Consider the following 27122-nt stretch of genomic DNA (forward strand, 5'->3'; position numbering starts at 1 on the left):
TTTGTATTTGGAATCTTCTTTAAAAAAAGAAACATGTAATTTTTGTTTTCGAAAAATCCACTTAAGGGGTGGGGTGGGTGAAGAGAATGAATAACGAGTTGAATTCTTTTTATGGAGATACGTATAGATCAAATACTGAAGATGTTACAGATTTGAAAATTGGTATTTGGAGTCTCCTTTAAAAATAAGGAAACATGTATTTTTTGTTTTGGAAAAATTCTCTTAAAGAAAGGTGAAAAATTGGCGAATACTTTTTTGATGATACTTAAACCTCAAAATCTGAAGATATTACAGACGTGAAAATTGGCATAAGGAATCTCCTTCAAAAATAAAGAAACACGTATTGTTTTGTTTTCGTAAAATCCACTTAAAGACTGAAAAGGCGTTAAAATATTTTTTTGAGAATACTTATATCTCAAAAACTGAAGATGTTACAGGCATGAAAATTTGTATTTGGAATATTCTTTAAAAATAAGGAAACATGTATTCTTTTGTTTTGAAAAATCTAATTAAAGTGGATAAATGAAATGGAAAATTAGTTGAATTCTTTGTATCAGGATACTTATTTCTCAAAAACGAAGGGTGTTATGAACGTGAAAAATTGGTATTAGGAATCTCGTTTAAAAATAAAGAAATGCACATTTTTTTGTTGCTGGGGAGGGAATAAACTTAAATAGGTGTAAAGGAACTGAATTTTTTTAAATGAAGATACAAATAAGAAGTGGACTTAAAACAATACACCCCTAAGGAGTTTTGACTGGGGAATGATGAAAGAAATATATGTTTATATGAAACCGTTTGAATTACGAAGTTAAAATGTCAAATGATATCCTAGGTGTTAAATAACAGAAGGTCTGAAACAAACTTAACCCCTCAGAGAGTTAAATGCGGGTCAAGATCTGAAAACAAATATATTCATTCCTTCCTTCAAAACGCGTTAACGTACGAAACAAAATATCAAATAGTTGCATATATTTTAAATCCTAGGTGTGAAGAAGGAAGTATTTGTAAACGTCCCACCGCTAAATTGTTAAATGTGGTTAGCTCCGTAAACGAAATATTCATCCTTCCAAAACTGTTTGACGTACAAAGTTGTAATTTGTAGTATTTTATTTTCCTGGGTGTAAAATACTGTATACTTAAAAATATTTCTCCCCTAAGGGGTTTAGATGGTAGTTGACTCTCAAAGATACAATATCCATTCTTCCAAAATAGCTTCAGGCACGAATATAACGTATTTTTAAGAAGAGTGGTCTTTTACATCGTAGATGTAAATAAATATTTCAAAACATTCACCCCTTAGAAAAGTATTCATTCCTCCATTACTGTTCGACATGCAAAATCAAAGTTTCACAGGTTGGTCGCTGTTACTTCCTATATGTTAAATAAGATATCGTTTAAAACATTTAAATTCTTCCTTATGGCGTTCAAGTGAGTGGTAGATTATTAAATAAATAATCATTCCCCCAATACCTATTGACGTACGAACTGAGGACATATTTTACAGGATCATCTGACATTGGGCTCTCCAAATTGTAAAACTTTGAATAATAACTTTCATTTTAAAGCCGTAGCGAAGCACGGGTATCTTGCTAGTCTACATATATAAAATAACTATCCTGACTGACTGACTGATTCATCATCGCTGAGCCAAAACTACTGGAGATACGGAAATGAAATTTTGGAGATACATTAATAATACAATGTAGGTGGTCATTAAGGGAGGATTTTTGGATATTCCATCGCTAAGAGAGTGAAATGGGGTGAATTTTTAAAATGAGTGTATCTACATCTCGAAAACTGGCAGTTTAAAGACATGAAAATTGGTATTTGGAATCTCCTTTAACAATAAAGAAACACGTACTTTTTGTTTTCAGGAAATCCCGTTATCGGGGGTGAAAAAGGGGCTGAACACCTTACGTGGATACTTATATCTCAAAAAATGAAGATGTTACAGTCATGAAAACTGGTATTCGGACTCCCCTTTAAAAGTAAAGAAACGCATTTTTTTTGTTTTTGGAAAACCTACTTGAGGTGGGGTGTGATGAACAAGAAAGAGGTGAATTTTTAAAATGAGTATATCTCAAAAACGGAACACGTTTTAGATGAAAACAATTGGTATTTTTATCTCTTTTAAAAGTAAAGTAACACATTCTTTTTTGTTTTCAGAAAAATCACTTGGGTGGGGGGATCAAAAGGACTGAAAGAGGGGTTGAATTATTTTTATTAGGTTACCGGTATCTCAAAATCTGAAGATATTACAGATGTGAAAACGAGTATTTGGAATCTCCTTTAAAAATAAAGAAACACGAGTTTTTTTCCATAAAATCCACTTAAAGGGGATGTAAAAAGGACTGAAAAGGGGCTGAATACTTTTTATGAGGATACTTATATCTCAAGAAATGAAGATGTTACAGACATGAAAATTTGTATTTGGAATCTTCTTTTAAAATAAAGGAACACGCATTCTTTTGATTTTGGAAAATCCAATTAAGGGTGGGTAAACGAATTGAAGAATGAGTTTAATTATTTGTATGAGGATATTTATATCACAAAAATGAAGGATGTTACAGACGTGAAAATTGGTATTTGGAATCTCCTTTAAAAATTAAAGAATGCATTTTTTCTCTGAGGGGAGGGGAATCAACTTAAGGGGGTGTAAAAGGAGTCTTTTTATGAGGATACAAATAAAAAGTGGACTTAATACACCGCTAAGGGGTTTTGACTGGTGGATGAGGAATGACGACAAAAATATAGGTTTATATGAAACCATTTGAATTACGAAGTTGAAATGTCAAAAGATATCCTAGGTGTTAAACAACAGAAGGTTCGAAACAAATTTAGCCCCTCAGAGAGTAAAGTGGGGGTTAAGATCCGAAAACAAATATATTAATTCCTTCCTCCAAAACGATTTAATAATAATAATGTTATTTGTTTTACGTCCCACTAACTACTTTTTGGTCTTCGGAGACGCCGAGGTGCCGGGATTTAGTCCCGCGGGAGTTCTTTTACGTGCTAGTAAATCTACCGACACGAGGCTGACGCATTTGAGCACCTTCAAATACCACCGGACTGAGCCAGGATCGAACCTGCCATGTTGGGGTCAGATGGCCAGCGCCTTAACCGTCTGAGCCACTCAGCCCGGCCCAAAACGATTTAAGGGGCGATGACCTCGATGTTAGGCCCCTTTAAACAACAAGCATCATCATCAAAACGGTTTAACTTTCGAGGACATAATTCCAAATAGCGGTATATATTTTAAATCCTAGCTATGAAATAGGAAATATTTTAAATGTTCCACCGCTAAAGTGTCAAATGAGGATAGCTCCGTAAACTAAATTATTTATCCCTCCAAAACCGTTTGGCGTACAATGTTGTACTTTTATGAGAAGGGTCTTCTTTTATGTCCTAGGTGTAAAATACCGTATACTTCAAAACATTTCTCCCCTAAGAGGTTTAGGTGGTAGTTGACTCTCAAAAACACAATATCCAGTCTTCCGAAACCGTTTCAGGCGCGAGCATAACTTTTTTATGAACGGTGGTCTTCTATATCCTAGATGTTAATAAATATTTAAAGACATTCACCCCTTAAAAAGAAAAGGGATTCATTCCTCCATTACTATTTGACGTACAAAATAAAAATTTTACAGGTTTGTCGCTTTTACGCCCTAGATGTTAAATCAGATATTGTTTAAAACATTCAAATTATTCCGTACAAGGTTCGATTGAGTGGTAGATTATAAAATAAACCTTTTGACGTACGATATGAGGACATACTTTACAGGCTCAGCTGACAGTGGACTTTCCAAAATGTAAAACTTTGAGTAATAACTTTCATTTTACAGACGTAGCGAAGCATGGATATCTTGCTAGTTCAACAATAATTTAAAAGTTGTCTATTTTCTGAATCTCACACTAAGACAGTTCATTATCTTTCCTTTATCTTCTCTGGCCTGACCCTGGTCTCCTAGAATAACATCCAGGTTCCCTATACCTCTGTACTGTTCAGGAAATTGTTTGCTCGTGCAACATTATGCATGCTACGACTATCTTCCACACAGATGACAGCTCATGCAGCACCTCAGGACTTAATGGTATATCTTTTCTTGTCTTTTCCTATCTTGCTTCTAGGCTGAATGGTTGGTGTTGTGGCCTTTGGTTCAGAGAGTGCTTGGTTCAATTCCTGGCTGGGTTGGAGATTTTAATCTTTTGGTTTGGGGACTAGGTTTTTTCTTGCTATTTGTTTTACGTCGCACCGACACGATGGGATAGGAAAGGCCCAGGAATGGGAAGGAAGCGGCCGTGGCCTCAATTAAGGTACAGCCCCCGCATTTGCCTGGTGTGAAAATGAGAAACCACGGAAAACCATCTTCAGGGCTGCTGACAGTGGGCTTCGAATCCACTATCTCCCGGATGCAAGCTCACAGCTGTGCGCCCCTAACCGCATGGCCAACTTGCCCGGTGGGACTGGATATTTGTACTGTCCCCAACATTCCTGCAACTCATACACCTCACACAACACCATACTTCAGTACAATTACATACTGTTTCCCTTCATTTGTTTCAATTGTTAGTGATATGAATCACAGCATACAGCTATTAAAGTGAAAATGGTTTTGACCAGTACTTACCTCCCTTGCTTGTGAGCGTTGATACTCTAAACTCGGTTATGGTGAAGCCACGCTTGTTATATGCTGTGATGCGAAGCTGGTAATAAGTAGCTGGATCTAAACCTGAGATGGTGTAGCTAGCTCCTGGTGGAGCATGATCTGTGACTGCAAACATGAGAGTGGGATTCATTGTCTAGATTATGGGGAATGTAAATGTATTACACTAATCAAGCAGTCATTTGAGGTATAATGCATAGACAAAATAATGAGGAAACATTTCTATCACATTAATTAGATATATTTACTGTTCAACGAGCCCACGAGTAACTTTTCATTAAGACAGCTTTCGTCTGAATGTAAGTTGATGAGTGTGAGATCATCAAAACAGAAAGTTATTTTGTTTATTCAAAATGTTAGAGACACCTACCTATATTGCCCCTTAAAATAATAATCACCACCATTAAAAGACATCCTCTTAGTATCTTAGAAATTTAAAATTGCCAGAAATTGTTATGGTAATTATTCCACAAGTCCTTGAAGGATTCTATGAAACGCTGATAGGATAGCACTTTGCAAAGCTCAGTGAGATTAACATTGCGGGGGGGGGGGGGGGGATGTGGGGACCAGTGAAGCAAAGTTGACTCGTTATCATGTTCTTGAAACAACTGTAGGATGATATCATCTTGGAGGTAGGGCATGTTATCTTGTTGGTAACATACTGAAAATGCCAGTTGCAGGAACAGATAAATGTGGTCTTTGATGAGTTGCCATTATCTACTGGCATTCAGGTGTCTTTCATCAGGTACTAGTGGACTTATTCTTGCCAGTATAACAAACTCCATAGCATTGCACTGCCTGCTATCTACGCTGTTGACATATCTATTGACTCATGTTATTTTTGACCCCCTTTGAGCTTCCCATGATCAGATTACAATGTAAAGTTGAATTATTGGGCCATATGTCCGACTCGTTGGCTGAATGGTCAGCGTACTGACCTTAGGTTCAGAGGTTCCCGGGTTCGACTCCCGGCTGGATTAGGGATTTTAACTTTGATTGGTAAATTCCAATGGCTCGGGGGCTGGGTGTGTGTGGCGTATTCAACATTAGAAATCATCTTAGGTAGGGCCCTCATCTTCACAGACATGCAGGTCGCCTAATAGGCCGTCTACAAAAAAAGACCAACACCAGGCCTCTCCGGAGGCCATACGCCATTATTATTGGACCATATAAGCTCCTTTGATTGTTGTTCTTTGACAAATTGCCAGCAAAATTTCTTGTTAATAGCTTATAACGGTGAACTACTGTAGAATGTATGCTGGCATAGTTAATTCATTCTAATGTTCAATGAATGGTGTGTTCTGACATGTGGTTTGAGTTGTCAACTGTTTAATTCATTGTCGTTTGTTTATCTGCACAATCCTAATGACTCAACTCTGCCCACTTTGATCTACCTTCACTCTGTGACTGGAGAGCCCTTTGCTGCTGGATGTTTTATGCTGATTCATCCATTTACAGCAAAACTTGTAGCACCACTGATCTTCAGAGTCCAATTAATGTTGCAGTACGTTAAACACCTGCAGTTGCTATTTGCACAATTCCCCCTGGCTACCCATGGCACTCTTACATCATAGCGTACAGACTGGGAAATATCAATGCCCCCATCAAGTATCTACTTCCATTAAACATCTGTTTCTGTGAAGTGTATGTGTCATGCAGCAAGTGCCTCTGATGTTAAATAAATAAATGAATGAATGAATGAATAAATAAATAAATAAACAAACAAACAAACAAATAAATAAATAAATCACCAGTAATCTGCATTTAGGGCATTTGCATATATGGCAGATTCTCTATCTGTTGTTTACCTAGGCTTTTCTTAAATAATTTCAAAGAATCTGGAAATTTATTGTAGAACTCCCTTGGTAAATTATTCCAATTCCTAACTTCTCTTCCTATAAATGAATATTTACCCCAATTTGTCCTCTTGAAATCCAACTTTATCTTCATACTGTGATCTTTCATACTTTTAAAATCACCACAAAAACTTATTTGTCTACAAATGTCATTCCATGCCATCTTTCCAGTGGCTTGGAACATACTACTTAGTCAAGCAGCTCGTCCCATTTCTCCCAAGTTTTCCCAGCCCAAATTTGGAACATTTTTGTAATGCTACTCTATTGTTGGAAATCACCCAGAAAAATCGAGCTGCTTTTCTTTGGATTTTTCCAGTTCTCAAATCAAGTAATCCAGGTGAGGGTCCCATATAGTGGAACAATACTGTAGTTCGGCTCTTACCAGAGACTTATATGCTCCCTCACATCCTTTCTACAACCCCTAAATACCCTCATAACCACATGCAAAAATCTGTTGGTACCCTTTATTTACAATCCCATTTATGTGATTACCCCAATGAAGACCTTCCCTTGTATTAACACCTAGGCACTTATAGTGATCCCCATAAGGAACTCTCAACCTATCAATGTAGTAATTAAAACTGAGAGGACTTTTCCTATTAGTGAAACTCACAACCTGATTTTTAACCCTGTTTATCACCATACCATTGTCTGCTGTCCCCCTCACAACATTGTCAAGGGTCATTTACAGTTGCTCACAATCTTGTAACTTACTGTATTCATTAATCTATACAGTATAACATTATTTGCAAAATGCCTCATCTCTGATTCCAGTTCTTTACTCATATCTTTTATACAGGGTGTCTGCACGCGCAAGAAATACATATAGAAAGATGTACGCGACGCTACACCCTCTGAAACAACTTAAGGACATTTTGCCACAAGACGTAAAGATAAAACTCCTCCAAACTTTGATACTACCAATACTTGACTACTGCGACATTGTCTTCATTGATGCAACCCGTGAACAAACTATGAAACTTCAACGAGCATTGAACTCTGGTCTTCGATTTGTTTTTAACTTGAGTTACGATGCTCACATAACCCCTAGCTACACATTTCTTTCCTGGCTGAAACCCGAGAGGCGACGGAAATTCCACGTACTTACGTTGATATATCAAACTCAGAAGGAAAATCTACCCAAATTCATCTCTTCAAAATTCAATTTATTATCCTCATTCCATAATTGTAATACTAGATCTGGCACTTCCCTCGCTATTCCCGTCAATCATTCTTCAATATATAACAGATCCTGTGTTGTGGCTGGGTCACGACTTTGTAATTCACTCCCAGCTGCTGTCAGGAACTCAAACTCTCTACGCCTCACCAGCGATGACGGACGATAGATGGACTAGAGAGTGCAACACACAGCGCCACGTGATAACACGACTCTCCATACGTGGGTTTCACCACAAGATATGCGTAAACCAGAAGTTCCATGAGCCAGACGAAGATTGTAAGTGCACTTTGTGTGGACAGAAGTGTAGTAGATATCACATCATAACATGCACGAAAAGAACCGGGACAATTACAGACTATAGCAAAGACTGAAATGTGAAATTTATTTAATGCTCAAATTTGAGTGTACATTTCTCTATTAATATCGAAATTTAAGACTGCATGTAGAGATTACCTGTTGAATACCGCTGACTGTTTCGTGTGATTGTTTCGTGTGTATGATGACGTATGTTAGGTTATTATTATTATTATTATTATTATTATTATTATTATTATTATTATTATTATTATTATTATTATAGTGTTATGTACATAATATTTAGCTTCTTACTCATGTACATAGATCACTTTTATGGCCATACTTATATTTCCATTTACTTTATTACTTATTGTGTTCTTTTATGCAGTGTTAATGTTTTCAGTTTGTATCTTACCTTTTCATTATGACTTTGACTCTTTCTCATTATCTTTACGCTCCAAATTTTATTCTATTTTATTTGTTGAGCTCTGCTTTCTTTCTTCATTATATGTTTCCAAATCTGTCATTTTTAGCTTATCTTTGATTTTATGATAGAACTAGCTGATGTACCCGTGCTTCGCTACAGGATTCTCATAAAGACAGACTTTGTGGTTTTCCTAACGTAAGTCAACAAAGGTCATTACAGAAATGTCAGTAGGAATGTAGTGACTGAAAGCAATGTTATTACATAAAACACTGGATCAAATGAAAAACTGCACATTTTCTCACTTTCAACGAAAAGTACTACGGTGCCGATCTAACAGTCCAAAGTTCCAGAGCTGGAAGGACCAGGCCGCAGAGAGCCGTGAACACTCCTCTGCCATTATTCCATTCTCTGTGCACTGCTCATTCCAATCAGTGCCTCAGAGTAGGAATTGAATAGCACGAACGCTATGATGAACCAGTGTGTTATGTACCAGTACTGGTAGTATCAGGAAATTTATGAACCAGAGAAATGGCTTGCAAAAGAACAAAGTTATCTAACTCCCCAGCTACTTCTCGCCAATATTCAGGCAGGCTGTTACACTCTGTACGACCGGAAAAGTTGGCCGTGTGGTTAGGGGCGCGCAGGTGTGAGCTTGAATCCGGGAGATAGTGGATTCGAACCCCACTGTTGGTAGCCCTGAAGATGGTATTCCGTGTTTTCCCATTTTCACACCAGGCAAATGATGGGACTGTACCTTAATTAAGGCCAAAGCCGCTTACTTCATACTCCTAGCCCTTTCCTATCCCATCGTCACCATCGTTCGGTGCAACGTAAAGGAAATTTTAAAAATATTCGGTACGCAGCAGTAATCCTATCTATCGGAGATGAGTGGCAACAGAAGACACAAAACACATCACAACAAACAATGGTCAATGTAATGCTTTTGTTGATCAATTTTATAAGCTTTCTATATTGTAGGCCTTCACATTTAGTTTTCTTTCGACTCTGTGATATTAGGGCATCTTATAAAATTATTTATAGTGTGGACTGTAGTTCCTTATTCTTCGACTTTACATACCGATTGTCGTTAAATTCTGTTTACCAACTTTCTCATGACTCGGCGCTGATATGGACTCAGTAACAAAAATTGAAACTCATGAATATCTCTGTGATAGGGCCCGGTACTGTAACAAAGTATAAGACATAGATGATCGGAAAATTAATACTATATAACTTTAGTGATGTAGTATTTATCGATACGACCACTAATAACATAAATATTTGAGGATTAATTTTTTTTTGCTAGGGGCTTTACGTCGCGCCGACAAAGATAGGTCTTATGGCGACGATGGGATAGGAAAGGCCTAGGAGTTGGAAGGAAGCGGCCGTGGCCTTAATTAAGGTACAGCCCCAGCATTTGCCTGGTGTGAAAATGGGAAACCACGGAAAACCATTTTCAGGGCTGCCGATAGTGGGATTCGAACCTACTATCTCCCGGATGCAAGCTCACAGCCACGCGCCTCTACGCGCACGGCCAACTCGCCCGGTGGGATTAAATTTTAGGCCTTCCCCTAAACTACAATTCTTCTCAGCGTGAATACAATTATTTATAGCCTATGTTATAGCGACTTATTCTCCGATTTTGCCTACCGATTTTCATTAAGATAAGACAACTAATAACATAAATATCTGAGAATTAAAATTAGGCCTGCCCCTAAACTACCGTTTCAATCAGCGTGAATAATATTATTTACGGGCTAGATTATATAAACTTATTCCCTGAGTTTGTATACCAATTTTTATTAAGATACGACCACTAATAACATAAATATTTGAGAATTAAATTTTAGTCCCTCCCCTAAACTACCATATAATTCAGCATGAATAAAATTATTTATGGCCTAGATTGTAGCAAATTATTCCCCGACTTTTAATTAAGATACGACCACAAATAACATACATTTTTGAGAAGGAAAATTTAGGCCTTCCCCTAAACTACTATTTCAATCAGTGTGAATACAATTATTTATATCCTAGATTGTAGCGACTTATTCCCCGACTTTGCATACCAATTTTCATTAAATTCTCTTCAACCGTTTTCTCGTGATGCGTGTACAGACAGACAGACAGACAGACAGACAGACAGACAGACAGACAGACAGACAGACAGACAGACAGACAGACAGACAGACAGACAGACAGACAGAAATTACAGAAAATTAAAAAGTGCATTTCCTTGTTGCTGTGGACACGACTGATACAGAAATACCATCCTTTTTAAATTCTGAGCAATGTACAGACAAAATTCTTATTTTATATACACTGACAGACAGAGCAAATGCAACACCAAGAAGGAGTGGTCAGAACTTTATGCCAATTGCAGGGTAGACTGACGTCACTGAGGTATGCTCATGATGTGAAATGCGCCGCTGTGCTGCGCACGTAGCGAACGATAAATGGGACACGGCGTTGGCGAATGGCCCACTTCGTACCGTGATTTCCCAGCCGACAGTCATTGTAGAACGTGTTGTCGTGTGCCACAGGACACGTGTATAGCTAAGAATGCCAGGCCGCCGTCAACGGAGGCATTTCCAGCAGACAGACGACTTTACGAGGGGTATGGTGATCGGGCTGAGAAGGGCAGGTTGGTCGCTTCGTCAAATCGCAGCCGATACCCATAGGGATGTGTCCACGGTGCAGCGCCTGTGGCGAAGATGGTTGGCGCAGGGACATGTGGCACGTGCGAGGGGTCCAGGCGCAGCCCGAGTGACGTCAGCACGCGAGGATCGGCGCATCCGCCGCCAAGCGGTGGCAGCCCCGCACGCCACGTCAACCGCCATTCTTCAGCATGTGCAAGACACCCTGGCTGTTCCAATATCGACCAGAACAATTTCCCGTCGATTGGTTGAAGGAGGCCTGCACTCCCGGCGTCCGCTCAGAAGACTACCATTGACTCCACAGCATAGACGTGCACGCCTGGCATGGTGCCGGGCTAGAGCGACTTGGATGAGGGAATGGCGGAACGTCGTGTTCTCCGATGAGTCACGCTTCTGTTCTGTCAGTGATAGTCACCGCAGACGAGTGTGGCGTCGGCGTGGAGAAAGGTCAAATCCGGCAGTAACTGTGGAGCGCCCTACCGCTAGACAACGCGGCATCATGGTTTGGGGCGCTATTGCGTATGATTCCACGTCACCTCTAGTGCGTATTCAAGGCACGTTAAATGCCCACCGCTACGTGCAGCACGTGCTGCGGCCGGTGGCACTCCCGTACCTTCAGGGGCTGCCCAATGCTCTGTTTCAGCAGGATAATGCCCGCCCACACACTGCTCGCATCTCCCAACAGGCTCTACGAGGTGTACAGATGCTTCCGTGGCCAGCGTACTCTCCGGATCTCTCACCAATCGAACACGTGTGGGATCTCATTGGACGCCGTTTGCAAACTCTGCCCCAGCCTCGTACGGACGACCAACTGTGGCAAATGGTTGACAGAGAATGGAGAACCATCCCTCAGGACACCATCCGCACTCATATTGACTCTGTACCTCGACGTGTTTCTGCGTGCATCGCCGCTCGCGGTGGTCCTACATCCTACTGAGTCGATGCCGTGCGCATTGTGTAACCTGCATATCGGTTTGAAATAAACATCAATTATTCGTCCGTTCCGTCTCTGTTTTTTCCCCAACTTTCATCCCTTTCGAACCACTCCTTCTTGGTGTTGCATTTGCTCTGTCAGTCAGTGTATATAGATAGTACATTTCTTTTATATATGTATTATCTGTAAATTAATCATGTGGTTAGGTGTAAGAGAGGGCCATGAGCCCTAACTTCGCCACTGCTAAAGTCAATAAATAAATAAATAAATAAATAAATAAATAAATAAATAAATAAATAAATAAATAAATAAATAAATAAATAAATAAATAAATAAATAAATAAATAAATAAATAAATAAATATACCAACAAAAAGTCGGGGATGCTCTTCGTGTTATGTTAAGAACAGTGGTGTAATCAGATAGCAGAGAAAAGTTTTCTTTTTCTAGAAAATGAGGTTACTTTTTTACTTCTGGGCACGTGATTCAAATTGACAAACTTGAAGTATTTGCTATGCCAGAGAGCCAGCCGCTGCCTGTTGCTGTGTGTGAGAGGAGGGAAGGGAAGGCATAGGAAATTAGAAGTGGGAGACAGAGGTAATGTGCAACACACCACACATCCTGAATAGGGACTGTGATGAATCGTCCACTAGGGGCAGCACCGTTACTATCTGAGGATTGATATCTGTTATTGTAATATGGTTATGTTCGGTCTTGTTGTTCCGTGAAGGCAAAAACTTAAGAGTCGTGCATTATTGTTGAGTGAAAGTGAAGAGCATGTGATTTGGTGATTGTATTCATTTATTTAGTGTAAATATAGAGCTGAGTTTATAAAACTTACAAAAATACCGAGGAGGAAAAAATGCCTACTTGCTTTGTTCCAGAATGTAAGTCTGGCTACAAAACTACGAAAGGTAAACACTTCTTCAAACCACCTAAAAATGAAGCAGAATTTTCAAAATGGGAAGAGGCAATTCCCAGAAAAGACAAAAAGCTTTCTGATAAGTGTCATGTGTGTGATTCACATTTTTCTGATGAATTTATTTTTAAATGAAATTCATTTGTAATACAAGGCGAACAGGTAAAAATTCCTAGAGATAAATGGAAACTGAAAACTGCCACTGTCCCTCATATATTCAACAATATGCCACAATATCTCATGAAACAATTAAACAAAATGAAAATCATCCCATAAAAGACAGCCTCCGATGACGGAGGAGGGTTCAAGAAACAAATCACACAGGCCTCACCGCGAATTAAATTTCGATTCTTTTTCTGAGATTGCTAAAAAAATTAAATATACTCAGTCACCGTCAAAAAGACAATGAGCTCACTTAGAAACAAACTGAAGAGACAGAGACATAGTATAATGACTATCCATAATAAACTGAAAATAGCTAATGCTAAGATTTTGTTGCTAGAAAAATGACAATGAGATTCCAAATTACAGTCAAATTATTCAAGTGAGCCAACATTAAGCAAAAAGCAAAAGGTGATTATTGACACCATACTAAAAAAATGTCAGCTAAGAAATAAGAAAGGGATGAGATATGATAATGAATTTCTTTTAGATAGTCTCTTATTTAAAATTAAATCACCTAAGGGCTATAGACACTGTTTAAGGCATGACACGTTTCCCCTTCCTTCAGAAGCTCACCTGCAAAAATTAGTTAAAGATCTAAAGTGTCCTTACGGGGTATTAGTGCTATTGAGAACTATTTCTACGATGAGAAGAGTGAAAACATTCGGATGGGAATTCTCATATTTGACAAAGTAAAACTAAGAGAAGAGTTTCAGTTCAATGCCAACTCATTAAAAGTTGATGGATTCGTAAATTTAGGAGAACACACCCAAGAACATGGGGAAAAACTCTCAAATCATGTGTTAGTGTTCATGTTTGTGCCCCTATTACATAACTGGGTTAAACCGTTTGCTGTGTATGCAAGCCGAAATTCCACACCTGGTGATATTTTGTCACAAATTTTTAATCCAGGTGGTCTTACAGCTGTAGCAAATAGGCACCAGAATTATTGGTTTCACCTCAGATGGAAGTCAGTCTAATAAAAAGGTGTGGAAATGCTTAGGAATAAATGGAAAAGAAGGTCAGTTCGTGTGCTCTATTTGTAATCCTTTTGATTCTAGTAGGAGACTTTGGGCCTATTCAGATGCTGTATATATAATTAAGTGCATCAGAAATAATTTTCATGACAAAGGGCAGTCTAAAACAATAATGAAGTTGTGGACTTTAAATTCTATCGACAGGTTTTTGAAATGGATAACTGCCATAAATTTGCAGGTTTGAAAGTTTGCCACAAGCTAACGTCAGCACATATACACCCCACTTCATTTCAGCGCATGAACGTGAGACTTGCTATTCAGTTATTTAGTAATTCTCTTGCAAATGGCATAAAGTTTTTAAGACAGATAAACTCAGAGGGATTTGAAGACAGCGAACCGACAGAAATGGTCACTAGGAAATTAAACATTCTAATAGGTGTATTAAATACGTCTACACCAGCAGGAATTCTTTATAAAGATTCAATAGGGCATCAAACCTTAATAATATGGAGAGATAATCTCAGTGGGAAGAATCATACTTTTGCTTCAGAAAGAACTCTTGAATCCCTAGGAGTAACAATTGAGAGCACCATACAGGTGTCCAAGTATTTATGGAATAATGGATTACGATGTGTGCACACAGCCAAATTTAATCAAGATCCACTAGAAAGGCACTTTGGTATAGTATGCTCATTAAGTTGTGATGATCACCCGTCAACAGTAGATTTTCTGTATTTACACATGTTGCAGTCTATGGTATTTTTATCCCAACCAAACTTGCCCTGTCATCAGGTAGTAATTGTGAGCCCAAATTTGAACTGACATTGACATCATTCGTCAATCAAATGAGAACAGTGGCTAAGAAGACAGAAGAGACAAATAAGGATGTAGTAGAAAATGCACAGAATAAAATAAGACAAGCACTAGACTTCACTGAGAACATGGATGACCTCTTAACAGACTGGGAGAACAATTTAGGTCTAATTAACAATTATAGCCGCAGTCTTGCAATGGAGTGTTTGATTTATTATCAAGGAGGATATATAGTACACAACATATCCAAGGTCACAAAATGTCATAAATGCTTCATGGAAAGCCTACAAAGGAAATACTTGCCGCAGCTCTCACATTTATTAGGGACTATAGCAATAAATACAGCACTAACAGCACATTCCTCACCCATCCTTCAAGAGCAGTTTATATTATGTTCATGCAAGTTGAAAGTGTAGTGAAACAAAAACTCTCCTATGAACATAGTCTATGGGGCGATATATTTTATGAGTGTTTGGACAGTTTGTACAGCATCATTATTAATTTGAAAGAATTAGGATGCTGCGATGACCATGTTGCGGCATTATCCCTAAACTTGTGTTACATTATATGAAGTGTCAATTTTATCTTTAAGAAGACAGATGAGAAAGGAACTGAAATCTTCTAAGACCACAAAGTCTACCCGGAAGCTATCTAAACTATCTGACAACTGACTTCTGGAATGGTAAGCAAAAGCATAATATTTTGCATGCAATAATTGTCTTTTATTTGTATGCTGACTTGTAAGCTCAAGCTCACTTACTGCTGGAAGAGCGGCCTAGTGGAGGAACCGATGAACTAGGGGAGAGATCACACTTCTACCTTCTACTCGCTATGTCACTACGGCACCATTGTGAACTGTGCATCAAAGTAGCAGGGGGACATATTGAACATCAACTGTAATCAAATAAGTGGGCATATAGTTTCCTTTGTTCAGTTTTTCATTCCATTTACAATGCTGTGAGTGAAGGAATACACAACCACGGGGAGGCAACATTGCATCTTCGAGCATAAGTAATAAAGAACATAGCTGTGACCAAAAGGTGAGAGGAGAAACAACCTAGTGCATTCCTTGACTGACAAATGTATCTTAATTACAGTGTGTGCAGTTATGGCTGTTTAGTAAACAAACTCTGTAATTGCCTGTAGGAGACAAGGACAATCCTGCACGGGTCGAACGATGTAACTTGTGCATACACGCGGAACATTATCTCTGTCTCCATGTACGACTCAATTCCCTTCCCACTTCTTCTCTTCCCCGAAGCACGGTAGCACCTTGTGCTCTGGCATAGCAAATATGGCAAGTTTGTCAATTTGAATCGCTTGCCCCGAAGTAAGAAAGTAACCTCATTTTCTCGAAAATATTTTTTCCCGCCACTCCGATTGAACCATCACTGTTAACATAACATGAAGAGCATCCCTGATTTTTTGTCGGTATAGTTATGATACATTTATATATAAGTGAACATAGAGGTCCAACAATAATACTGCTTTGAGCAATTCCCGTCTTAATGAATACAGGATTAGGTAATGCTTCAATTACTCTAATTCTCTGAGTTCTGTTTTATAGTTATATAGCCACCCATTCAGTCACTATTTTGTCTAGTCCAATTGCACTCATTTTTGCGAGTAGTCTCCCATGATCTACCCTGTGTAATGCCTTAGATAGGTCAATCATGATACAGTCCATTTGACCCACTTAATCTCAGATATCTGCTATATCTTGCTAGAATCCTACAAGTTGAGATTAGTGGAATAACTTTTCCTAAACCTGAACTGCATTCTATCAAACCAGTTATTAATTTTGCAAACATGTCTAATATAATCAGAAAGAATGCTTTCCCAAAGCTTACATGTCAAACTGACTGGCCTGTGATATTTGGCATTATGTTTATCACCCTTTCCTCCATACACAGGAGCTCCATTCATTTGGTACATCTCCTTCATGCAAAGAGTAATCAAATACGTACTTCAGATATGGTACTATTTCCCAACACGTTGACTTAAGTATATTCCCAGGAATCTTATAAATTCCAGCTGCTTTCCTAGTTTTCAACTTTTGCATCTTGTTGTGAATGTCTTTGTTACTGTAGGTAAAGTTCAATACTTCATTAGTATTAGTCACCTCCTCAATCTGGACATCATCTGGACAACAATATTTACATATTGCTGTCTGAATACTTCTGCCTTCTGTAGATCCTCACATACACACTCCCCTTGTTCGTTAATGATTCCTGGAACGTCCTTCTTGGAACCTATTTCTACCTTAAAGGTACCCTTCCATTTTCCACTAAAATTTGTATGACTGCTAATTATGCTTGCCATCATGTTATCCTTAGTATACTTCTCCGCTAGATTCAATTTTCTAGTATGTTCCTACAATTTCTCCTTACTTTCACAACCATTTAAACTCTATTTCAATCAGTCATCAGTTCTCAATGATCTGCATTTAGGGCTGTTGCCCATATGGCAGATTTCCTATAAATTGTTTACCTAGATTTTTCTTAAACATTTTCAAAGAATTTAGAAATTGATCAAACATTTCCCTTGATAATTTATTCCAGCCCCTTACTCCTTGCCCTGTAAATGAATATTTGCCCCAGTTTGCACCCTAGAATTCCACCTTTATCTTCATGCTATGATCTTTCCTACTTTTAAAATTCCCACTCAAGCTATTCATCTACTTATGTCATTCGACGCCAATTCTCCACTGACAGCTCGAACATACAACATAGTCAAGCATCTCTTCCACTTACTCCCAAGTCTTCCCAGCTCAGAATTTGCAACATTTTAGTAACACTACTCCTTTGTCTGAAATCACCCAGAACAAACCATGCTGCTGTCCTTTGAATTTTTTTCCAGTTCTCATATCAAGCAATGCCAATGAGGGTCTCATACACAGGAGCCATACTCTAACTGTGGTTGTACTAGAGACATATATGCCACTCTACTTTATATCCTTACTACAACCCCTAAATATAAGAAAACATAAAGAAAAGAAAACACTTCTTTCCAAACTGCACTTCTGTTATAATTCTCTGTTATTATATAGCAGGCCTTTTCCATTCTTTACCACCTTTAAAGGCACATACCTGTTTTCACATTCCCCAACAATTTATTTAAACCCATCCCACAGTCTGTTTTCATTCTTATTTACTGTTTTCCACCGATCATAATTACTTTTTACTCCCTTCAGCCTGTTTTTTCCAGCCGTATGGTACTCCCTAATAGAACTACTTTCACGACCTTCCCTTCTATCACATTTACAACAAAAACTGCTTCGTGATCATTAAAACCATCTATTACTTCCGTTTCTCTATAGAGCTCATTTGGTTTTACCAGCACCATGTCCAGAATATTCTTTCCTCTATTTGTTCAATCACTTTCTGTTTCAGCTGTTCTTCCCGGATTAACTTAATTGCGATTTGTTGGTCATGCTTCCTGTTGTTTGCATTACCTTCCCAATTGACATTTGGTAAATTGAGATTACCCGTTACAATCATGCTCCTTTTCGTATCATTTCCCACATAGCTGATTATCTTATCAAATAATTCCGAATCAGCATCTTTCCCAGTCTGTACACTCCAAAAAGATCAAGTTGCCTATTATCTTTAGAGATGAGCCTTATACTTAGAATTTCATGTGTGTTATCTTTAACTTGTTCATAGCTTACAAATACTTTCAAGGTTATAAACTTCATTATTGGTTCCGTATTGAATTAAGATTACATATAATATACAAAGTTCATTCCACCTACTCCATACTGTACAGTAATTGCAATGTGAATCAATACATTACAATAAATTATCAAGGTACTAATTTCGACCCTATATGGATCATCATCAGCCTAACTAAGATATACTTGTGGATTTGCCAAAGTCCTAAGACAGAATTACATTGTGGGAATAAGATTTAAAAGAATGAACTGTGTATGTGATGCGATAATGTACATATAAAATGGTGGACTGATGAACTGTTATAGATAAAATAATGCTGCACTTATCAGTGACAATAAATTTTTTTAGGATTTACGTCAATTACAATTAGACTGTATCATAAAATTATCATAAAATTATTACAATAATGATTAAAATATGCTCTTGTTAGTGAATACTCTAAAATTCCACTTTAAAAAACGTAATATGCCGGTTGAATGCAAAGTCCAGATGCTTCTATTGAGTTCTAGAATTCCGAGTGTACCTTCAGGTGGAGAATTGAAAGTTGAACATTGGTGCAGAGGGTATCTTTCTAGCTTGGGGTCCAATATTTCTGATACAGAAATTAAATGTAGATAAAACCATGCGACATTCTTATGATATAATGAATTCTTGCTGTATTGTGAGGAATATTCCCCATCCAAGTTGGAACCAATAGAACTTGATGATGAAAAAGTATGAATTAACGCGACATACTTTGAAGGACGGGAATGGCGAAGAACGAACAGAGAAAACGAGTACCGTACTCACCTTGTGCGCAATGTGAACAACCTGACCGGTGGAGTGCAACTAAGGGAATGAGAATGGCGCGGAATAGGAGGGGAAGTAGTTAGTGAAGGGAGGAACAATCCAGTGAGTGACGTGCGAAGGGAGCCACTTCCCATTTCCGCGCCCCTTCCTTCGCACATCTCTCACTGGATTGTTCCTCCCTTCACTAACTTCTTCCCCTCCTATTCCCCGCCAATCTCATCCCCTTAGTTGCACTCCACCGGTCAGGTTGTTCACATTGCGCGCAAGGTGAGTACGGTATTCCTTGTTTTCTCTTTTCGTTCTTCACCATTTCCGCCCTTTAAAATACCTCGCCTTAATTCATACTTTTTCATAATCAGGTTCTATTGGTTCCAACTTGGATTGGGAATATTCCTCACACTACAGCAAGAATTCATTATATCATAAGAATGTCGCATGGTTTTATCTACATTTAATGTCTGTATCAGAAATATTGGACCCCAAGCAAGACAGATACCCTCTGCGCCAATGTTCAACTTTCAATTCTCCACCTGAAGGTACACTCGGAATTCTAGAACTCAATATAAGCATCTGGACTTTGCATTCAACCGGCATATTACGTTTTTTAAAGTGGAATTTTAGAGTATTCACTTACAAGGGCATATTTTAATCATTATTGTTATAAATGTATGATAACTATTCTTACAATCTAATTGTAATTGACATAAATCCTAAAAATTTTAATTGTCACTGATAAGTACAACATTATTTTGTCTATAATAGTTCATCAATCCACCATTTTATATGTACATTATCGCATCACATACCCAGTTCATTCTTTTAAATCTTATTTCCACAATGTAATTCTGTCATAGGACTTCGACAAATCCATAAGTGTATCTTAGTTAGGCTGACGATGATCCATATAGGGTCCAAACTAGTACCTTGATAATTTATTGTAAAATATTTATGAACATTGCAATTACTGTACAGTATTGAGTAGGTGGAATAAACTTTGTATATTATATGTTACAAATACTTCTTTGACCAGAATGAATACTCCCCCTCCAACCATTCCTACCCTATATCTACGATAAACACTCCAGTTCCGTGGGAAAATTTCTGCATCCGTTATATCATTTCTTAGCCGTGATTCAACTCCTATTACAACATCTAATGACGGGTGTTGAAAAATACACTATTAGATCATTTGGGACACCGTCACAGTATCTGTAAAAAACAGTTATGAATTACGAGGAAGCCCTGGTGGTTAAATAAATTAGAAAATGTCCCCAAATATACAAGATTAAATGTTTAATAAAACTGGGATAAATCTATTTGTCTTCCCCAATGTGCTGTTCTGAATCAATCCCTTACCCTCTTTTGAAGTAAAATCCCTTACCCTCTTTTGAAGTAAAATACTGGCCTTAGCATAGTTCAGATCTCAGTCTTGGATTTCAACTCGCACAGTGTTGCTAACTCAATTTTCATTTAATACACTGGATCATCATCCAATATAATCTAGAAAAAGCTAAATAAGAACTAGAGAAAGTTAAAAAATGAGCCAATCATTTGTAGCACTGCTTCCCAAGTAGGGAATTAAATTGTTCTTTAGGCATTGATACCAACATGGCGGTAAACAGTGATTTAGTTTTTTCTCCGAGTGGTGATATGTTTGGTAACAATATGCGTATGAAGTGCAATGGATCTATTCACGGAAGTAATGCTAGTCTTAATAGTCTTAATGCTTCTTATGAGTGCGTATTTAAGAATACGTTTGGTAGCGAAGTGTCGGATCCGGTAGACGATCTCGTTTCCGATAACCTCACTTTGGACTCCTCGCATTTGAGGTTTAGATTAAGAGATCTGGAACTTGAACTCTCATCCAAAGATGAAATAATTAAAATGTTATCAACGGATCTAGAAAATGCTCTGTTGGAATTGAAGAACTTTAAACAAAATAATGTTGAAATGCCGAGACAATACGAAAATGACTTTAAAGAGGTTAAGTCGAAGAATGTTAGGCCTAACCGGAAACATGTTGCATTTAAAGATTCTGTAAATCGTAATATAGTGACACAAAACAGTTTTCAAGCATTAGAATGTAATGATCATGAGGCAATCATAGAACATGACTCAGCTGCAGTGCCGAAAAGACAAAAAAAATCCCGTCGGTGACCGGTACGTAAACAAGCCCGTACAGTAATATTGGGGGACTCGATGATTAGAAATGTTGGACCCGAAGTGGAAGAGGGAATTGCGTACTGCTATCCAGGCATACGAGTGGGTCAACTTGCTGAACATGTAAACAGTGACAGTATTAAGGAAAATCCTGAAGCCCTGATAGTTCATATTGGCACAAATGACCTTCATAATTTCTCAACACCTAGTGACATAATGGTCGAAACTGATAGGCTTATTACTGCGATAAAAAGGAGGTTTCCAGCGGCAAAGCTTTGTCTCAGTGGCGTTTTATATCGGCATAATGTTGATTATCGCTATATAGATGCTGTAAACTCCACTCTTGACTGGTTATGCCGAAAAGGAGATGTCCTTTTTGTCGATGGTAATAGTTGGCTTAGAGGTAGTGATATTAGAAAAGATGGGCTACACCTTAACAGGAAATGAACCTCTAAGTTTGGTATAAACTTCTCAATAGAATATCTAGTAGAATGCTCTCGGGAAACTAATTAAGAAAATGAGGGAGATGCTAATCCTAATGGCAAAAACTTAAGTGATACAGAAAATGATTTAGAAAGTATAACTTATATCAGGAATACAATACAAAATGTAGACAGGGAATCATTTCACAGATATCAGATACAATATACTAAGAAAACACCAGGGTTAGTTGAACACTTTAGAGGATACTATCAAAATGTAAATGGACTTCGAAGCAAACTAACTGAACTTAAAATTTCTTCATGTTCAGCTGACTATGACTTCATGGTATTAACCGAAACAAACTTAAATGATGAAATTAGTGATGTGGAACTCGGGACATGAAACGTATTCAATTTTCAGATGTGATAGGTCTTCTTTAAGGAGTACGAAGGCATCCCATGGGGGGTAATGATCTGTATTAACAAGAAGTTTAAACCTACTCTGATACCGTGCATTAACACAGTTGAACAGTTGTTTGTGTCCCTGACTTTTAACACCACAGAATTAATCATTGGTGCTGTATACATTCCACCCAAGTCTCCTGTCCAAAAATATTTCGAACATTGCAGTGCTGTTGAAAAAATTATGTCAAATCTTGACAACCATTTATTGCTCATTGTTGGTGACTACAATCTACCACATCTTAATTGGATAGTAAATGAAGAAACATCTTCTGGCCTTATGTCAGTAGGTAACCACACTGTGCAGTCCAGTTTAGTTATAGACACTTTTTCTTATCTCTGTTTAAATCAGTTTAATGCTATCCCAAATTTTCTGAATCACTTTCTTGATTTGGTTTTCAGTAACTCCATTTCAATTGAAGTAAAATCTAGTAAAGAAAGCATTGTCCCCCTCGATAGACACCATCCAGCACTAGAGATTTCTTTACCTATAAAAGAGCTATACAATTCCTTGCCTGCTGATAGCTTTTATTTTGACTTTTTAAATGGTGATTATAATGGACTAATACATTCCACCCAAGTCTCTTGTCCAAAAATATTTCGAACATTGCAGTGCTGTTGAAAAAATTATGTCAAATCTTGACAACCATTTATTGCTCATTGTTGGTGACTACAATCTACCACATCTTAATTGGATAGTAAATGAAGAAACATCTTCTGGCCTTATGTCAGTAGGTAACCACACTGTGCAGTCCAGTTTAGTTATAGACACTTTTTCTTATCTCTGTTTAAATCAGTTTAATGCTATCCCAAATTTTCTGAATCACTTTCTTGATTTGGTTTTCAGTAACTCCAGTTCAATTGAAGTAAAATCTAGTAAAGAAAACATTGTCCCCCTCGATAGACACCATCCAGCATTAGAGATTTCCTTACCTATAAATGAGCTATACAATTCCTTGCCTGCTGATAGCTTTTATTTTGACTTTTTAAATGGTGACTATAATGGACTAAATTATTATCTGTCGCAGTTCAGCTGGAAGGAGATGTTTCAAAATGTATCAACTGATAAAGCAGTAGAAATCTTCTATTCAGTACTACATTATGGCATAGAATTTTACATCCCTATACGGAATTTTAAGACTCCCAATTTCCCAAAGTGGTTTAATCTTAAATTGAAGTCCCTGATTATTGAAAAGAAGAAAGCACACGAGCAATACAAAATATCAGGTCTCAATAGTGATTATCAGCATTTCTCAAAATTAAGAAATGAATGCAAGTCTGAATCTAAATCTTGCTATACAATGGATGTCTCCAACTGCGAATGAAGTATTACTTCCAATCCACAGAAATTCTGGCAATATCATGTAATAATATTCCTTCAACAATGCATCTTAATGAAGTTACAGCAGATACTGGAGAAAATATTGTCAGTCTTTTTGCTAACTACTTTTCATCCGTTTATTCTTCTTATCAGAATAGTAGTAGTATGTCATATGATTATCCTTTCTCTGTCAATCTATCAGTTATAAACATTAGTAAGGCAGAAATTTACAACAAACTGATATCTCTGGAATTAAAGAAAACTGTCGGACCTAATGGTGTTTCAACGTACCTGCTCAAGTACTGCTCATTTATTTTATGTGAAGCACTCTTTTATCTGTTCAACTGTCCGACTCTTTGGCTGAACGGTCAGCGTACTGGCCTTCGGTTCAGAGGGTCCCGGGTTCGATTACCGGCCGGGTCGGGGATTTTAACCTTAATTGGTTAATTCGAATGGCACGGGGGCTGGGTGTATGTGTTGTCTTCATCATCATTTCATCCTCATCACGACGCGCAGGTCACCTACGGGTGTCAAATAGAAAGACCTGCACCTGGCGAGCCGAACCCCTCCTGGGATATCCCGGCACTAAAAGCCATACGACATTTCATCTGTTCAACTTATCATTAAACCAAGGCGTTTTTCCAGTGGAATGGAAAAAAGGGTTTGTTAGTCCAGTTTTCAAAAATGGTGATAAAACTGACATAAAACAATATAGACCAGTTATAATTTCTTCTCATATTTCCAAAATTTTTGACTCAATAATTCTCGACCAAATCACACCTCTCTTTAGAAACATCATCATTGATGAGCAACATGGATTATTTTCAGGACGGTCAACCTGTAGCAATCTTCTTTTATTCTATCAGTTCCTCTTGGATGCAATAGAGAACCAATCCCAAGTGGACTGCATTTATACAGACTTCTCAAAAGCTTTTGACACTGTCGACCACGATATCTTGCTGCAAAAACTAACAGGCTACGGAATTAATGGGCCTCTCCTCTCATGGTTTGAATCGTATCTTAAAAATCGCCTGCAGATTGTTAAAATAAGGAATCATTTTTCTGCGCCTATTATTGTTACCAGTGGAGTTCCTCAAGGGTCTCACCTTGCGCCCTTACTTTTTACTCTCTACATAAATGACATTAAAAATATACTTAAGAATTCTGAATTGCTTTTGTTTGCCGACGATGCAAAAAATTTTAGGCAAATTAATTGTCCACTTGATTGTTTAAAACTTCAAGAAGATTTACATCATCTGGAAAAGTACTGTATTCAAAATGGGTTGAAACTTAATCATGAGAAATGTAAAATAATATAGTTTTTTAAAAAACAAGAAGAAAATATCATTTCAGTACAAATTTATTAATAACAACATTCTAACTCCTGTTTCACAAGTTAATGAACATATTGAAAATATTTGTAAGAAAGCATTTCAAAGACTGGGTTGCATTACTAGATATTCGAGAGAATTTTCAAACTTAGCTACATATCGATTGCTGTATGTGTCTATGGTACGCCCTATACTAGAATACTGTACACCTGTTTGGAACCCTTCTCATCAGACCTCTATCCATAGATTAGATTCAGTACAACATAAATTTCTTTGTTTATATTCATTTAGAACAGGATTCTCATATGATAATATTGATTATACATCCTTACAACAGTCCTTAAATCTGCGTAGCCTGTCACAACGCCGTGAATTATTGGATACATTCTTCATTTTTAAAATTGCTTCATTCCTCGGTGAATTGTCCATAACTCCTTGCAAAAATTAACGTACATGTACCAAACAGACGCGTAAGGTTCAAGAATACATTGTCTACAAATTGGCATAGAACTAACTACACATTCAGTGGGCCAATTGAACGAATGTCAAGATCTCTAAACAAAGTGGATATTGATGTATTTAACTGCTCATTGTCAAAATTGAGAAATCACTTACATAATCTCCAGAATTGACTATTACTTTCCTGTGATTACTTGTAATATAACCTGTGTATATATCTCTACATATTTTTCTACTCATACTCCATTGAACTTTCTTTTTAGTGTGTTTTGTTTATTCTTCTCTACTGTTATGTAAAATGGTATTACCGTTAATGAAGTATTATTATTATTACCCAATGATGTTGTTTCCTCAACCTTATTCTCAAATATTTACAGTGCTCACTCTACTCAAGTGACAAACTAAACTGAAAATTCTCCTTCTCTTTGAGAAATGACGACCTGATTTTTGTCTCTATTTTGTACAATTCCATTTCTGTGAACCAAATTTTAACACACTCATCTTATATGACCATTGATATCCCCTAACTAAATGTATGGTGGTTTTATCACATTCTTATTTGAAGCAAATTCTTGCCAATTAAACTCATTACAGAAACCTGTATCATTTCACTGTTGGTACAAAAATGAAGTTAATGTGAAAGTAAAAGCAACGCAAAGTTGTTAATATATACTTTTTTATCCTTGACTTTGGACTTGTTTAACTTAATTAAATATTTAAGAAATTACAGAAGTTGCATGATTAAGAACTCATAATTTTCATCATAAACTATTCAGAAGTGTATTTATACACACCTGTGATCCAACCTTGGTCTCCAGCAGTTCGCTCCAGTAGAAAGTGGGAAATAGGACAATCTCCATCCAGCCAGCGCTCCAGGTGGATTGTAAGGGACTGAGGTGAGCTTGAAATACCATCGGCTGGTAGAGGTGCTTCAGGTTTGTTTCCCAGTGTACGGGCCTCTATTATGGGGCCCATGATACCACGACCAACAGCATTAAAGGCTGCTGCTGAAAATTCATACTTGGTGCCACATTCCAAGTCCAGTACAGTATACACACTTGTCTGGCGAGGTAGACGCTCTTCATGCCACTCAGTTAGTGAAGTTTCTGCCATTCGATAACTCAAGATATAGCCTAGTAAGCCAGCAGCATCATGAGGCTTGCTCCAGCTCAATGTCATATTGTTGGCAGTCACACTTAGGATGTCCAAACTAGGTGGGGATGGAGGCACTGCCAAATGAATATACATTTCCCTTTCTTTAAATATATAAGACTACAACTTGTTATTTTCTACACACTACCTGTTGCAGCTACAAAATACCACAAGTCATTTATCAAGAAATACAAAGAAAGTATGTGTGTTGAAACTGAAGAAAGCAAGTGACACGGCAGCATCGTTATCTAAGAAAATATTCTAATGATGAATTTCCAATCTTTAGCAGTGTTCATAGAAAATTTTTCATGGGTCAATAACTTTATTAGTGTAAAAAATGGGATATCATCAGCAAGAATGAACAAGAAGTAATAATACAGAAAAATGTCAAAAAATTCATGTTTTTGCCTTTCAAATTCCCCTTAAACAGAGAATATTAGCATTACCTGTAGAATTATATGCTG

The 27122-nt window shown here is 37.5% G+C and overlaps 1 protein-coding gene across 1 annotated transcript in view; it reads right to left on the reverse strand.

The window, feature by feature from the left end:
* Positions 1–27122, reverse strand: part of LOC136863512 (cell adhesion molecule Dscam1) — a 938330-nt gene that overhangs the window by 104606 nt on the left and 806602 nt on the right. Inside the window, exons 24-25 of the mRNA XM_068225977.1 lie at positions 26301–26735; positions 4632–4775 (exon numbers count right to left, since the gene is read on the reverse strand). Of these exons, the coding sequence (XP_068082078.1) occupies positions 4632–4775; positions 26301–26735 (579 nt within the window). The remainder of the gene's footprint in view (positions 1–4631; positions 4776–26300; positions 26736–27122) is intronic.

Source organism: Anabrus simplex, chromosome 2 (assembly GCF_040414725.1).
Source record: "Anabrus simplex isolate iqAnaSimp1 chromosome 2, ASM4041472v1, whole genome shotgun sequence".
NCBI classification, from domain to species: Eukaryota; Metazoa; Arthropoda; class Insecta; order Orthoptera; family Tettigoniidae; genus Anabrus; species Anabrus simplex.